The sequence below is a fragment of the Diceros bicornis genome, chromosome 19, assembly GCF_020826845.1.
Source record: "Diceros bicornis minor isolate mBicDic1 chromosome 19, mDicBic1.mat.cur, whole genome shotgun sequence".
NCBI lineage: Eukaryota > Metazoa > Chordata > Mammalia > Perissodactyla > Rhinocerotidae > Diceros > Diceros bicornis.
The window spans coordinates 24,737,064-24,752,549 of record NC_080758.1 but is presented as its reverse complement, the minus strand read 5'-3'; the positions used below and the strand labels follow the sequence as shown (position 1 = coordinate 24,752,549).

At 39.9% G+C, this 15,486-nt stretch overlaps 1 protein-coding gene and 1 pseudogene across 3 annotated transcripts in view; both read left to right on the top strand.

Annotated features, from left to right (window-relative positions):
* The window catches only part of ACSS2 (acyl-CoA synthetase short chain family member 2), a 46,961-nt gene that overhangs the window by 3,249 nt on the left and 28,226 nt on the right, over positions 1–15,486 (top strand). For all 3 annotated transcript variants that reach the window (XM_058562839.1, XM_058562840.1, XM_058562838.1), the window contains exon 2: positions 2,812–3,007. In XM_058562839.1, the coding sequence (XP_058418822.1) occupies positions 2,812–3,007 (196 nt within the window). The remainder of the gene's footprint in view (positions 1–2,811; positions 3,008–15,486) is intronic.
* On the top strand, positions 13,019–14,870 carry LOC131418502 (small ribosomal subunit protein uS4-like; annotated as a pseudogene).

Here is a 15,486-nt window from a genome sequence, read left to right as displayed (position 1 = left end):
CTAGTTGCTGTATGTGGGACGCGGCCTCAGCATGGCTGGAGAAGCGGTACGTCGGTGTGCGCCCAGGATCCGAACCCGGGCCACCAGCAGCAGAGCGCGCGCACTTAACCGCCAAGCCACGGGGCCGGCCCCACATCTATCACTTCAAAAGCTTTCAGTAGTTGCCTATTTCCTCCAGTTTCAAATTAAAATTCGGCCTTTCTTTCAAGTTCTCTGGATAACTACCCCACCCCACCTTTCTATCCTTATCTCCTGCTACTCCTGACCACACCCCTCATTCTAGACAGGTCATTCTCTTTGATATACTGGATACACAAAAGTCTCTTTCTCACCTGCTTACCTTTGCCCATTTCCTTCTGCTCCTCCCTACCTAGCCAAAGCCCATCAATTCCACAGAGCATTCCATGATCATCCCAGTCCATGCTCCTCTTTTCCTCTTCGGAACTTCTTTAGTACTTAGAATGTATGCCAACAAAACATCCGGATTTCAACACCTCCACCAAAAAAATAAAAAAAAGAACCCTGAAAAACAAAACTAAGTCACCATAAAACTCAGTTTTATTCACTCCTTGTTGATGGACATAAATGTGGTTTATAAGTAGTTTTACATAATCTATGCCTACTATTATCACTTAAAAATATTTTTGAGTATACACACATGATATGGTTGTAACAACATGGGCTTTAGAGTCAGATCTGATTTTGTATTCTGGTTTCTAGCTGTGTGGTCCCTGGGAGAGTTTCCTATGTTTTCTGAGCTTCAGTTTTCTCATCTATAAAATTAGGATAATTAATGTATATTTCATAGGGCCATATAAAGATTAAATGAGATTAGCTCAGTCCCTGGTACATGAATGGCATTCACTAAAATGCCAGTTCCCGTTTGCTTTCCCTTTAATGGCCATTTAGTATTCAATTGTATTACTACTAGTATCACTAGTTTTCATCAGTTTTTTTATTGTTGGGCTTTTAAGTTGTTTCCAGTTTCACTATTATAAATAGTGTTGCTATAAACATCTCTTTATTTTTTTTTTATTTTTTATTTTTTTAAACAATTTATTATTTATTTATTTTCCCCCCAAAGCCCCAGTAGATAGTTGTATGTCATAGTTGCACATCCTTCTAGTTGCTGTGTGTGGGACGTGGCCCCAGCATGGCCGGAGAAGCGGTGCGTCAGTGCACGCCCGGGATCCGAACCCCGGGCCGCCAGCAGTGGAGTGCGAGCACTTAACGGCTAAGCCCCGGGGCCGGCCCTAAACATCTCTTTAGTAATCATTTTTTTTCCTTGGGATTATTTTCTTGAAGTATGTTTCCCAAAGTTGAGTTAGCAGATGAAAGGGTATGAAAAATTTTATGGCTCTTGTCAGGCATTGCCTGCTATCCACTAAGATTGTGCTGATTTCTTACAATGCCATTATTATATAAAAATATCTATTTTCCCAGGGCCACTTAGGCATTGGGTTTAATCTCTTTTTTAATCTTTGCTAGTTTTATAGGTATATAATGGCACCTTGGGGTTGATTTAATTTGGATTTCTTTAATTGATTGCAAATTATTCATCATTCAATTATATTCTGTTTTGTATATTAAAAAATATTTCATGTGTTAGTCTTATCTCTCCAACTAGATTGTATAAACTAAATCATGTAACCTTGAGCAAGTCACTTTACCTCTATGAATTTGGTTTCTTATCAGTAAAATGAGGGAGTGATAATCTATAAAGTTCCTTCCATTGTTATGGTTCTAAGTGTCTCTCTCTCCTCTAGCTCCTGATCCAGTACTGAGAATATACTAAGTGCTCTGTAATTGCATGTTTTACCTGTTGAGTACATTTTCTCCAGTTTATCCAGGCAAATATTTTAAGATTGTGAATCTGATCATGTCCCTCTCCTGCTTAAAATTCTACGATGACTTTCCATTGCTCTTAGGATAAATACCAAATTCTTTATGCCCAGAAGGATTGCATGATCTGCCCAGTTTATGCATCAATTTCTGCATAAATTCCTGCTGTTCTTTCTCTTATTTTCAGTGCTTCAGCTTCAAGGAGCTCCTCTTAACATATACCCTTGTTTCCTTCCCCTCCCATAGTACTCTCTTTCCTGGTAGGGGAGTGGAGAAAAATTCCTATTCATCTTTCAGATTTTAGCAAAAATATCTTTATCAGGGAAGTTCAGACCTTGACTTAGTAACTGTATAACCTTGGGCAAGTTATTTAACCTTTCTGAATCTTGATTTTCAAATCAATAAAATGAAAATTAAAATAAGGCCTACCTCCTACAATTGTGGTAAGGACTAAATGAGATAATACATATAATGAGCTTAAAGCAACATCTGGCACAGAGCAGGTAACACTTGGGCAAGTAGTAGCAGGGGAAAGGGCTGCTCACTAAATAATTACTAGAGTGAATGAACAAATTAAGAGAAAGACATGGTCATGGAAGGCTCTGTGGGTAAAGGATTTCTTCCTTTCACTAATTAATTCATTAAAAAATTTACTTATTGCCTGCAATGTGCTGGGCATTATGATAGACACTGGGTGGCTATGATTTGAATAAATGGTGAAAAATGGAGTGGCAATTTTGAGGAGGGAAGGCAGAAATTTGAGTCAAGATTCAGCTCACAGGAATAGAAGGTGGGTTGGGAGAGTGGTGAGTGATAAGATTAGACAGGTAGAGGAGGGACCTAGGTTATGAGTCCTAGAGTATAGGGCAGAGAAGTTGTGACTTGGTTCTGTGCATAGACTGGTAAGCCATCTGAGGATAAATATGTCTAAGAAGCTTAGTGATGTCTGTATTTCCCTTTCTGTTGCAGAGTTTTGGGGAGACATTGCCAAGGAATTTTATTGGAAGACCCCGTGTCCTGGCCCATTCCTCCAGTACAACTTTGATGTGACTAAAGGGAAAATCTTCATTGAGTGGATGAAAGGAGCAACTACCAACGTCTGCTACAACGTACTAGATCGAATTGTCCACGAGAAAAAACTTGGTGATAAAGTTGCTTTTTACTGGTAAAAACATCTATCTTATAGTCTGTGATAGATAAAAAGTCATGCTTCACATTTACATAGTGTTTCACAGTTCACAAAGAACTTTAAAATCCATTAACTCAGATGATGCTTACAACAACCCAGTAGAGTAAGCAGAGTATTGTTAACTTAATGTCTCAGGTAAGGAAAAATACCTCAAGGAAGACAAATGACTTCCCTAAAATCACATAAATAGTATGTGACAGAACTGACATTCAAGCCAAGTGTCCTGACTTCTAGTCTACTGTTCTTGGCTTGTAGTTGGAGAAGAAAGAGGGGAGAGGGTAAATGGAAGAGAACAGGACTGAGTAGCTTTCTTTCTTACTCTTGCTTTGGGAAGAAAATGGGTATTGGGTTTTTCACTACCACCACCACTGTTATCATCATTGCCTTTTATTGAGCTATATACCAGACATATGCTCAAGTGCTTAACAAATATTATCTCATTTGATGATCACAGCAACTAAGATTGCCCTATTTATTTTCCTCATTTTACATATGTGAAAATGAAATTCTAAAATGTTAAGTGACTTATCTGAAGTCATATAGCTAGCAAGAAGCAGGGCTGAGATTCAAACCGAGGTACTATAATTCCAGAGCTTACACTCTTAACCGTGACATTCTGCATACTGTCCCTGTAATTCCTTACATTAGCTTCTCAACAGCTTTGCAAAATAGGTATTCTTAGCTCCATTTTACAGGTGAAGAAACGAAGCACAGAACGGTTACAGAGTGAATATCATAGAGCCAGGATTCAAACCCAAGTCTGTCTGACTCCTTGCTTGTAACAGTAGGCCGTGCTGCTCCCCAGTGGGAATTTTCTAAGACCCTCTCCTCCTGGCAACATAGCTCTATAGGAGGTATTAATATACTCAACCCAAATAGGACCTTGAAGTTCCAGATATTGGGGTGTTGCTTCTGCTACCATCCATGAGCACTCTGAGAATTTGACCCTCTTCCTTTTTAAGTGATCCAGTAGGAGCAGTTTGGATGTTTTATAGAAGAGTTAAATTTGTACTCAGTCAAAATTTGCCCAGTTTGCCCAAAATTTGCCTATATATTGAGAAGAACCCTAACCTGAGAGATAGGAAATTTATGTTCTCATTCCAACTCTGCCATTCGCTTGCTATGTAACTACAGGCAAGGCATTTAACTCTGCGAGTCAATTTCCTCTTCCATAAAATGGGGATAATAATTCTCCCTGGATTGTTATGAGAACCAAATGGGACAATTTGTGAAAGCATTTATTTATTGGAAAACACTGTACAAATGTGAGTGGTTTATTATCACATTGCCATTGTTCAATTTGGGGTCACTTTGCCACTGAAACTCATGGTCTGAGTGTCTTTTGGAACTTTCTTTAGCTCATGCCCTGGGACTTTATGCTTGAGCTCCAGCCAATACCTGGGCCCACCTCCTAGGTTCCTTAGGGATCAGAAAACCTTTAAAGATCTGCAAAGGAGATACTTGTGTCTGAATTTGTTCCCTGGTTTGAAATAATTCAGGTGCATGATGAAAGACTGAGAAAACACAGGCCAGAGTTGTTCAGTCACTAGAGATTGCTCCAGAAGTCCGAGGCCCTTCTTTCTAGTTCCCCTACCGTCCATATCTGAACAGGCTCTAGAGAGCCTCTCTTTCCTCATTTGTAAAATGAGGGGAGTGGAATAGACCAGTGTTGTCCAAAGAATGCTCCAGGAACTACTAATTACTAGAGATATTAGCAGGGGCTTCTTAATTCATGAAACAAATGTCTGAAAAACACTACATAATAAATTGCCTTTTGTGGGATTCCTAATGTATATTAACATAGTAAAGCCTCCAAGAAGTCCTACAGTAAAGATATCTGATTAATTTTGTTTAACATGGGATTTCCCAAATTTATTTGAACCCCAAACACTTTTTGCAGCATGCCACTAACATCATAAGAAGCGGTATTCCGTGGAACACCAATTTGGGAAACATTGGATTAGATAATCTCTAAATTTACTTCCAGTGCAAAATTCTGCAACTTCATAACAAGCCGTATTCACTCCATTTTTACATTGGTCACTCAACCAACAAGAATTTTCAAAGATATTGGATGCTCAGTCCTATGTTAGGTGTTATAGATACAGGGGTAGAGGAGTGTGAGACAAGTTCCACAGGGGTCATTATTATTCAATTCTTTTGTTTACGGTAAGCTACAAATAAATCACATTTGTTATAAGAAAGTAAAGTGCAGATATGCCAGATATATGGTTACTTCTCTTTGTTTTTTTTTTTGAACAGATACATGTTTTATTGAACATAGAATCCAAAAATAGATCCTCACAAATGTGGCCAATTGATATTTTATTGTGGTAAAATATACATAAAGTTCATCACTTGAACACTTTTAAAGTGTACAATTCAGAAGAAGTTAGCTTATTTGCCAATTTACTTTTGACAAAGGTGCAAAGGGAATTCCATAGAGAACAGATCATCTTTTCCCTTTGTTTTAAAATAATATGCTTATACTACTACTTCTTCATCTTTTTTTTAGAAAGTATTAACTTCCTATTATGATAGATGAGAATTTAATTCTTGTATACTCCTCCAACTTCTTTCTCTCATCTTCCCAATATAATTATAGCTCTGTTTTTTAGTTAATTTAAAATCAGTGTTTACATAAGAGTAATATATTATGATCGCATTTACTTTTAGGTATAGATTTTTGTTTTCTTGCACTATTTGCCTTTGTCATAAACTCAATATTTCACAAATTCTCCATCATACCATTTATTCTATGAAGTCCTCCTTCTCCCTCACAGTCCATTGTCTTGGAGCCCACCTTCTTCCTTCTCTAATTTTTATTGACTTTTTTAAGATGACGTATTTTCAATGATTTGCTCCAGTTGATATACTTCTTATGAAGCCCTAGCATGACTTTCTTTTCAACCTAAACCGTGTCATTTAGATAGCTTTAGTGGCATTAGCAAACCGCATTTGTAGCTTATTACTTGTTTTGGGGCATGTCTTATACATATACTGAAATAGCCCACAAAGGAAATAGTGCTTTTAGGAAAGTACTCCAATTAGCCAGAACCATAGTAAGGAGGAATTTGGCCTTTTATTTTTGGCTTGACACACTGTAAATGTTCATGGAATAATAGTATTTTTAGAACTTGAAGCGACTGTTTAGAGTCCATCTAGGCCAACTGTCTTTACAGATGGGTAGATTCAGGGCCAGAGAGGCTAAGTGATTTGCCTAAGGGTCATATACCTGCTTGGAGACAGAGCTGAGACTAAGCTCCAGATATCCTCACTCCTAGTCAACTACTCTTTGCACCACATGATACTACTTCATTATTCTAGTTGTCCAACACTTGACTGTGACAGTTGAAAAGAAATTAGCCATATAAGTCAAATTAATTTAAATTAACTTTAAATTAATTTAAAAATATCAGATAAAATGTGTTATCGGGTTTAAATGGCCCAGACTCTGGTCTCATGGAATTCTATTTGGGAAGACCAAATAAGCCTGTATAAAACAGCCTGAAAGCAAGTATGGGCCAAACTGCAAAGAGCCACTTACACAAATGGTTCATAGATGGGAGAAAGCATTGTACGGAGGCAGTATAACATAAAAATTAGGAGAATGGGTTTTGGTGTCAAACTAACGTAATTTGAGTCCTGTTTCTGCCACTAACTAGCTGTATGATTTTGTACAAGTTACTTAACGTCTTTGAGCGAGGGAAGCCTCAGTTTTCTCAACTGTAAAATGTGGATAAAATAGTTTTATAGTTTTATTTATTTATTTTGTTTGTTTGTTTGTTTGAGGAAGATTGGCCCTGAGCTAACATCTGTTGCCAATCTTCCTCTTTTTCTTTTTTCTCCCCAAAGCCCAAGTACGTAGTTGTATATCCTAGTTGTAGGTCTTTCTAGTTCTTCTGTGTGGGACACTGCCTCAGCGTGGCTTGACGAGCAGCGAGTAGGTCCGTACCCGGGATCCAGACTGGCAGACCCAGGGCCGCAGTGCGAACTTAACTGCTATGTTAGTGAGCTGGCCCCAGATAAAATAGTTTTTAGCTCATGGAGTTGTCAATTGAATAGGATTGAAGAGGATAACAAACCCATGTGTCTAATTCCTGGCACATTGAGAGCACTCAATAAATATTAGCCACCATTATTATTATATTGGGACAGTGAGAAGTCTGCCTGGAGTAAAGTGTTTGTACAGGGAACAATTTATTCATTCAATAAATACTTATTGAGAACTTACTATGTACCAGGCACTATTCTGAACAAACAGACAAGGTCCCTGACCTCATGGAGGTTATATTCCAGCTTGAGGAGACAGAAAATAAACAAACAAACCAATAAATGTATGATAAGTAGTGATAAGTGCTATAGAAAAATACAGAGGAGCATAAGGGAAAAGAGAATGACAACAAAGAGTGGGGATTGATGAGGGAAGAACTCTCTGATAAAGGTGACATTTGAGCAGAGATCTGAAGGAAATGGAGTGTGCCATGTAGATAGTTGGATTGGGAAGGGGAAATATTCCAGGTAGGTGGAAGAGCTAGGGCAAAGGCCCTAAGGTGGGAGTGTGCTGCTGCCTGGTGTGTTTGAAGACCAGCTAGGATGTTAGTGTAGCTAAAACAGTGTGAGCTAGAGAAAGAGAGAGTAGTAGAGAATGAAGTCAGCTGGGCACTAGATCGTGTAGAACCTTGAAAGTCAATACGGACTTTTGAGTTTTATTCATAGTGAAATGGGGAACCACTGGACAATCTTGAGCATAGAAGTGACAATGATTTAACTTATATTTAGGATCTGTCTTTTGTGTTGAGAATAGACTGTAGAAGGGCAAGAAGAGAAGCAGGGAGACAAATTAGGAGGCTATTATAGGAATCCAGGTGTGCAATGATGGTGATTTAGACCATAGTAGTAGCTTGAAGGTGGTTAGAAGTGGTCAAAATCTGGTTCTATTTTGAGTGAAGAGCCCACGGAATTTGCTGACTTGGACTGGATGTGGGGAGCGAGAGAAAGAGGAGTCAAGGTTGTCTTCAACAGTGGATGAGGTCCAGGAATGGGAGATCTTGGCTATTTTTGGAGACATATGAAAGGATTTTATGCAGGGGACTGATGTGGTCACAGCTTGGTTTAAGAAGATTAATCTGAATACACATGGGGCTGGCCCCGTGGCTTAGCGGTTAAGTGTGCGTGCTCCGCTGCTGGCGGCCCGGGTTCGGATCCCGGGCGCGCACCGACGCACGGCTTCTCCGGCCATGCTGAGACTGCGTCCCACATACAGCAACTAGAAGGACGTGCAGCTATGACATACAACTATCTACTGGGGCTTTGGGGAAAAAATAAATAAATAAAATTATTAAAAAAAAAAAATCTGAATACATATGGAAGTGAGAGTGAAGCCAGAGAGCTAGGAGTTTATTATTCAGGGTAGAGATGCCTGAACTTGGATTCTGTTGGTGGGAGTAGACTGGAAAGATGAAATTTTAGAGTAATTTAGAGCAAAGAAAGCAACATTGGTAAACAGGGAGGAGAGGAGACAGGAGGAGAAAGTGAGAGAGAAGAGTCAAGGGTCCCCCTAGCCTATGTAACACTTTACCTCTTTCAAAGGCACATGTTCATCCGATCCAAGGGCTTAATTTGTCCTCCAAACAAAACTTTAGTTGCAACCTCTCTTGCAGTTTTCCCCCTAGTGTGGCAGGTAGAGGTGTCAGTGGGGATTTATATGTATATGTGTGAGAAGATGATCAGTGACAAAGTTATTAGAATAGTCATTCAGGGAGAGATAGTCAGTGAGGGATATTAGGGGTAGCTCAAGGAGTGAGGGCTGGCTAGTTGAAGGGACATTGGGGGATAGTAGGGGATTTGGGGGATTAATTAAAGGGTTTATGGGGAGAGGGTGGAAAGTGTGGTTGATGGCTGTTATTCTGGTGATTTATAGAAGCAGCTCAATATCTAGGTTGTTCTAGGAGAGGACCCCAGTCTCCAAAGCCCAAGAAATTTGGCATAGTCCATTTCTTCTACTGTTTGCTTTGGGTTGCTTATGGCTCTCATTATCTCTGCGCCGTCTCACCCCTCATCCTCAGCTGAAATCACCTGGTCTCTCCAGAGGCTCTCACTTTCATTCAATTCTTCCTTAGAAACTGGAGCTTCTGAGAAGCAGGTGACTTACCTTAGGACAGAAGCTCTGCTCTAAGCATCACTGTATGCTCCCGAGTATGAATTCCAGAGTACGATATTTAGAACTCTCCAGATCCATGTGGGTTATGTGTGAGTGTGTGTATTTGAGAAGGTAGAGCTAGTTGGGAAGGTGAGACAAGCCCACGTTCTGACAAGGAGAAGATTGTCAAGGTGACATGGAAAGCCAGAGCCCTAAAGTGTATTGTCTTAGCATTCATGACCAATGACTCTGTTAATTATCTATGTCCTGTCCTGAAGTTCATTCCAATGATATGGGAAGGGAGGGACTTTCTGTCCTTCATCTATATCTTCACTGGTTTGACAACAGTGTATTTACTGATTAAAATACTTGCTAAGGAAAAACACTCATTTGAGAAAGAAGATGGCCTTCTTCTTCTCAGATCATTCTCAGGCCTCAGACTATTCTCTTCCCCTCTCTGAGCCTTCCCTTTGTGAGAGTGGTGGGAGGTGAACTACAGATATACTACAATTTCCCTTCCGGCTCTGATATTTCAGGATTCTATGATTGTTTCTGAAGAGGAAGTGGTTTTAGAAGTTCTGTAGTGATTTTATGGTGATTCAGTAGGCAGGCTGGGTTTCTGTTGACATAGTGAAAGAAAGGGAGAATATTAGAAGGTTTAGGGTGAAGGAGCTGAGGAAGAGTCTGTTTCCCTTGCCTGGGGGCAGTACAGTACTGTCACTGGTAGCATAAAGACTTTAAACTAATGGAAGATATATGGGAAATCACTGTTGCTGGCAACAAGTTCTTTTTCTACTTGAATCAGGTGGGCAGATTGTGGAGCAGGGCTGGAGGATTTAATGTTTAAGGTGGATCTCTAATCTGCTTCTCTCACTTCTCCCTGTGTTTTATGACCCTTGATGCCTTAAAGAACCCCTCCCCAAAGTGGTAAAAATGAGACAAGTAGGCTGTACTTTCCAAGTCACTAGTCACTTTTTGGAAGGAGGTGGGATATGAATAATAAATGTATTATAATAATAATATTATATATTAATATATTATTAGATATACTAACATATGTAATAATAAGTGTATAATAAATGGAGACTGTCTTGAGGCCTGATTCAGTGTCCTGAGCTCCATGTCAGCTACTTGAGTTTCTCTCTGGGCTGACTTCTTATACTGGTGTGTTCAGTAAATATTTAATGAGGAGAATGGCTTTAGATAATCCCCTTTTCTGAGCCTTCTTTATCCCACCTATAAACTGTGGGGGGTGAACAGGATACTTGCTAAAGTTAGTTCTGGCACTGAACTTCAGAATATCTGTCACAAATTTAAGGAACTGCAGTGACAAGGCAGCTGGGAGAGGTTAGGGGAAGGGGAGGAATCCAGTACCAGCCTTCTTACCTTTGAAGATACCAAGTAGTCAGGTAGGAGCATGAGTTCTTGCCTTAGGGAAGCCTCACATTTACAGCAGTAAATACAGAAGGCACAGAGCTGAGGATGGGCCTTCCTCCTTTTCCTAGATTTGATATGGGAGAGATTGGGCACTAGTAATGATCCCCAGTTTCTGATACCTTGAACCTCTATTTGAGAATTTGAGACTCTCAGTTCCAGTTCTTTGAGGTCATTTGGTCCACTGCCTATTCAAAGCAGAAAGTGTAGTCCTGGGGCCGGCCCCGTGGCTAGTGGTTAAGTGCGCGCTCTGCTGCTGGCGGCCCAGGTTCGGATCCCGAGTGCGCACGTATGCACCGCTTGTCTGGCCATACTGTGGCGGTGTCCCACATAAAGTGGAGGAAGATCGGCATGGATGTTAGCTCAGGGCCAGTCTTCCTAGGCAAAAAGAGGAGGATTGGCATGGATGTTAGCTCAGGGCTGATCTCCCTCACAAAAAAAAAGAGAAAAAAGAAAGAAATTGTAGTCTCAATATCTCCATCCCCAACAATCCCCATAAGTGATCATTCTGATTCTAGAACACTACCAAGACCACAGAGTTCACTCACCACCTGTCCCATTGTTGGGCAACTCTGTTACAAACTTCTTAGATATACTCCCTCCCTATAACTTTCTCCTTACCTCTGTCCTCTTCCCTTGGTCTTAGTTCTATGTTCTGGGGCCACATAGAATAACCCTATTCTTTTTTCCATAAGACATTCCTTCAGATATTTGAGGACAGTTATTATATCCCTTTGCCAGGCTGAATGGAGAATTATAGAAATTTAAATCTAGAAGATGCCATGAAGATCATCTAGTTCAGTAATTTTCAATTTTTCTAAAGCATTAGAATCCTTTTATTCAAATAAAATTAACACAAGTAGGCTCTGGACTCTGCCTGGATTTCAGTCCCTACTCTAACACTTATTAGTTGGGCAAGTTGCCTTATCTCTTTAAACCTCAGTTTTCCCATCTGTAAAACAGGAATAATAACAGTTCCTAAACATAGATTGTTATGAGGATAATGGAATAATCTGTGTAAAGGGCTTAGTGCTTTGCAAATAATGTGTTCACTATTTTTATCATTATGCCAAAGCTGCATACCTAAAACAGGTAAGAGCAGAGCTGATCTGGTTAAGTACGGACGGGAGGATCAGAGCCACATTCTATTGGCTTCTTTACCTTGTCACTGTGGTCTCTGTGAGGTATGTGTGTGGAACCTCTCGGGATTTGCAAAGCTTATTTTGAAAACCCCTGATCTAGTCCAGTGTTCTTGTTTTATGGGTGAAGTAATACTGAGTCCACATTCCCAGGTTCCTTGTATGATGTGGTTTCCTGAACAACTCCTTCATCATCCATGTCAATCTCCTCTGGACATACTCTAGTTGGTCATTATCTCTCATTAACTATTCTAGATATGGTCTGCCTTAGACAGGGAACTATTACCATTCTTTGCTCTGACTTTACATATCCAAGATTACATTAGCCCCATTGACAGCCACACTTTACCACTCAATTTACAATCTCCCATAATACCTAAGACTTTTCTGTTTATTCTAATAATTCTGTTTATTCTCCTCTGTGCTGTACTTGTATATTCATTCCCTTGTTTTTTTGAACCTGGGTATAGTTCACAACAACACTTGACAGATGAGGAACTTGAGGCTCAGAGAGTGGAATTGACTTGGCCAGAGTCACATAGCAGTTGTAACTTGTTCTGGACAGAAGAACACTTACATTTGTTGTTGTAGACACTATGCTTCTACTTACATAGCCTGAGGTTCTTTGACAACTTGTCTCTTGTCTAGTGAGTAGTTTACTTAGATTGTTTAGGGCTGGCTTTGGAAATATTGACTGTAATTTATAATTATAATTTATAAGACTAAAGACATTAAAGGGCAAACCTCAAAGAAATATCCTTTCCTTAGCCATGCTCATTCATCCATTCATTAAACAATGTTTTTTTTACTAAATATCTACTATATATAGTCTGCATATTATTTGGAGAATAGTGAATGGGGACCACGGGGCAATAACAAGGGGACCAGTAAGGGGTCATGGACAATAGTTCAGGCAAGATATGATAATGGAGATAATGGTAGAGGTCGTGAAGAGTGGTCAGATTTTGGAATATTTTGAAGGCAGAGCCAATAGGATTTGCTGATGAACTTGATGTGGGGTATAAGAGAATGGAGTCAAGAATATCTCAAATATTTTTGTCTAAGCAACTGAAAAATGGAATTTCCATTAGTCGAATGGGAGGAGAGCTTTGGGGAAGGATCATACACAGAGATGTAAAATTGCAGCTTTGACTAGTGCTAGGGAGCCAATGAAGAATTTTTAAGTAGAGGTATGACATATCAGAGTTACATTTTGAAAAGATTACTCTCTTGATCAGGTATATATTAAAAAAAAAAAAAAAACCTAGCCTGAGGATCTGCAGGCAGAGATCCTAACCATCACTTTGTGACCTTTGGCAAGTGATGACACCCTTCTGAGCCTCAGTTTCCCAACCTTTCAAATGGGGATAGCAAATCTTGTCCTGCTAATATCAAAAGATTGCTATGAGGATTAGCTGAGATGAAAGATGAGAAAACACACTGAAAAGATTTATTACTGTGAGGTGGTACTAATACTCACACATATCACACATGTCCAAGGGCATTGTTAGGCAGAGGGACTCAAGACTGGCAGCCACATTGACTTTTCTATCCTTTCCAAAATGCCCTTCCTTCCTCTGATGAACACTTAGCCTCTTTTCTCAAACTTGGCTCAAAATCCATCATTTCTAGGAAGTGTTTCATGATTGAGCACACTTATTTATTTTTGTATTCCTTTGGTAATTTCCTATTCCTGCATTTTCTTGTTCTCTTTGATCACTGTTTCCCAACATGGGTCTTAGGTGCTGGGAGGTTTATATCTCTCTAATTAAAGATGTTAAGCTTATTGGGGCCGGCCCCGTGGCTTAGCGGTTAAGTGCGCACGCTCCGCTGCTGGCGGCCCAGGTTCGGATCCTGGGCACGCACCGACGCACTGCTTCTCTGGCCGTGCTGAGGCCACATCCCACATACAGCAACTAGAAGGATGTGCAGCTATGACATACAACTATCTACTGGGGCTTTGGGGGAAAATAAATAAATAAATAAAATTATAAAAAAAAAAAAAGATGTTAAGCTTATTAAAGTAAGGACTAGCTTCTCATTCTCTCCCTTTTGTGATATGGCAAGCAGTAGGCACTGATTGTCAGGTGGCCACTCTGGCAGAGATCATCCATTTCCATTCCTCCATGGCATGGGATTTTAGTAGGTAAAAAGTCTTGAGGTGGAGGAGGGGCCTTTAGTCTAGGAGCAACTCTGGCTTTTCTTTACCCCACAGAATAAAATTTAAGCATTTGGGACACTATATATGAGCCTTCCCTAGTCTATATTATCAAACTTTAAAGTTTGGAAACATTCCTAAATTTATAGAAAAGTAACAGGTACAGCTCTTTCTCAGTTACTAAGCCCTGCACTTAGGTACAGACAGGAGATTGGAGCCAGCATGCCAGTGGCCTGGAGGTGGGTTTTTCCCAAAACCTATGTGACCCCACAGAGACCCTTCAGGAAATCCCGCCTCGACCAAGAGATGAAGCTGATTAGTGAATATGGTCTCTGGAACAAACGTGTGGTCTGGAGGGTCAACTTTACTCTGGTCAACATCCGTAAAGCTCCCCGGGAGCTGCTGATGCAACCCTCTGTTTGAAGGCAATACCCTGCTATGGCAACTCGTCTGCATCCAGGTGCTTAGCAAGGGCAGGATGAAGCTGGATTACATCCTGGGCCTGAAGATCAAGGATTTTTTGGAGAGGTCCTCAAACCTGGCTTGTCCAAGACCACCCACCACGTCTGAGTGCTGGTCTGCCAGCACCATATCAGGGTTTGCAAGCAGGCAGTGAACATTCAGTTCTTCACTGTCTACCTGGACTCCCAGAAGCACATCTATCTACTCCTCCCTCTGCTCTCCATACTGGGAGGCCTCATGAAGAGGAAGAACACCAAAGGCCAGGGTGGGGCTAGAGCTGGCAATGAGGAGGAGGAGGGTTAAGCCCAGCTATCTCGTCCTGGATTGGTGTATTGTCTAATTTTCCTGTCAGATAATAAAACAGGATCAACACTTAAAAAAATAAAGAAAAGAAAAAAAGGCAAGTTGCAAGTGCAATACACATAACTTTTTTTCCTTAACCATTTGAGAGTAGGATGCAGACTGAATACTTCAGTGTGTACTGTATTTCCAACAAAGACTTTCTCCTATAATACAACTATCAAAATCAGGAAATCACTATTAATACACCACTACCATCTAATCCTCAGACTCCACTGAAGTTTTGCCAGTTGTCCCAATAATGTCCTTTATAACAGAACGATCCAGTTCAGAATCACACATGACATGTAGTTGTCATGTCTTTTTAGTCTCTTTCAATCTAGAATAGTTCCTTAGTCTTTACTTGACTTTCATGGCCTTGACATTCTATCTTTTTAATCTTATAGCCAACAAAATGCAGCTTAAGGTCTAAACTGAATTGGTTGCTATTTTGTTTTATATCAATGTTTGAGATTTTTAAAAATTGCATGACTATTTCAGCAGAGAATCCCAAAGAGTTGCCAATTTAAAATTTTATAAAGTAAGGATATTTTTGCAACTGCAAATATCAACTTATATCACTATCACTCAATTAAAAATAAAGATAATTTAACTGCCTAAAAATAGGTAGGACATAGCATAAAATGTAGTCCCTTATATAAAGTAAATTTAGCTTTATGAAAAAACACCACTGATAGATGAAAATTATTTAGGATTGGCATTGGCTTGTAGACTGGCCTGTGCTTTTCTGCTTCTGCATCTAAGCTAACATTGTTCCCCT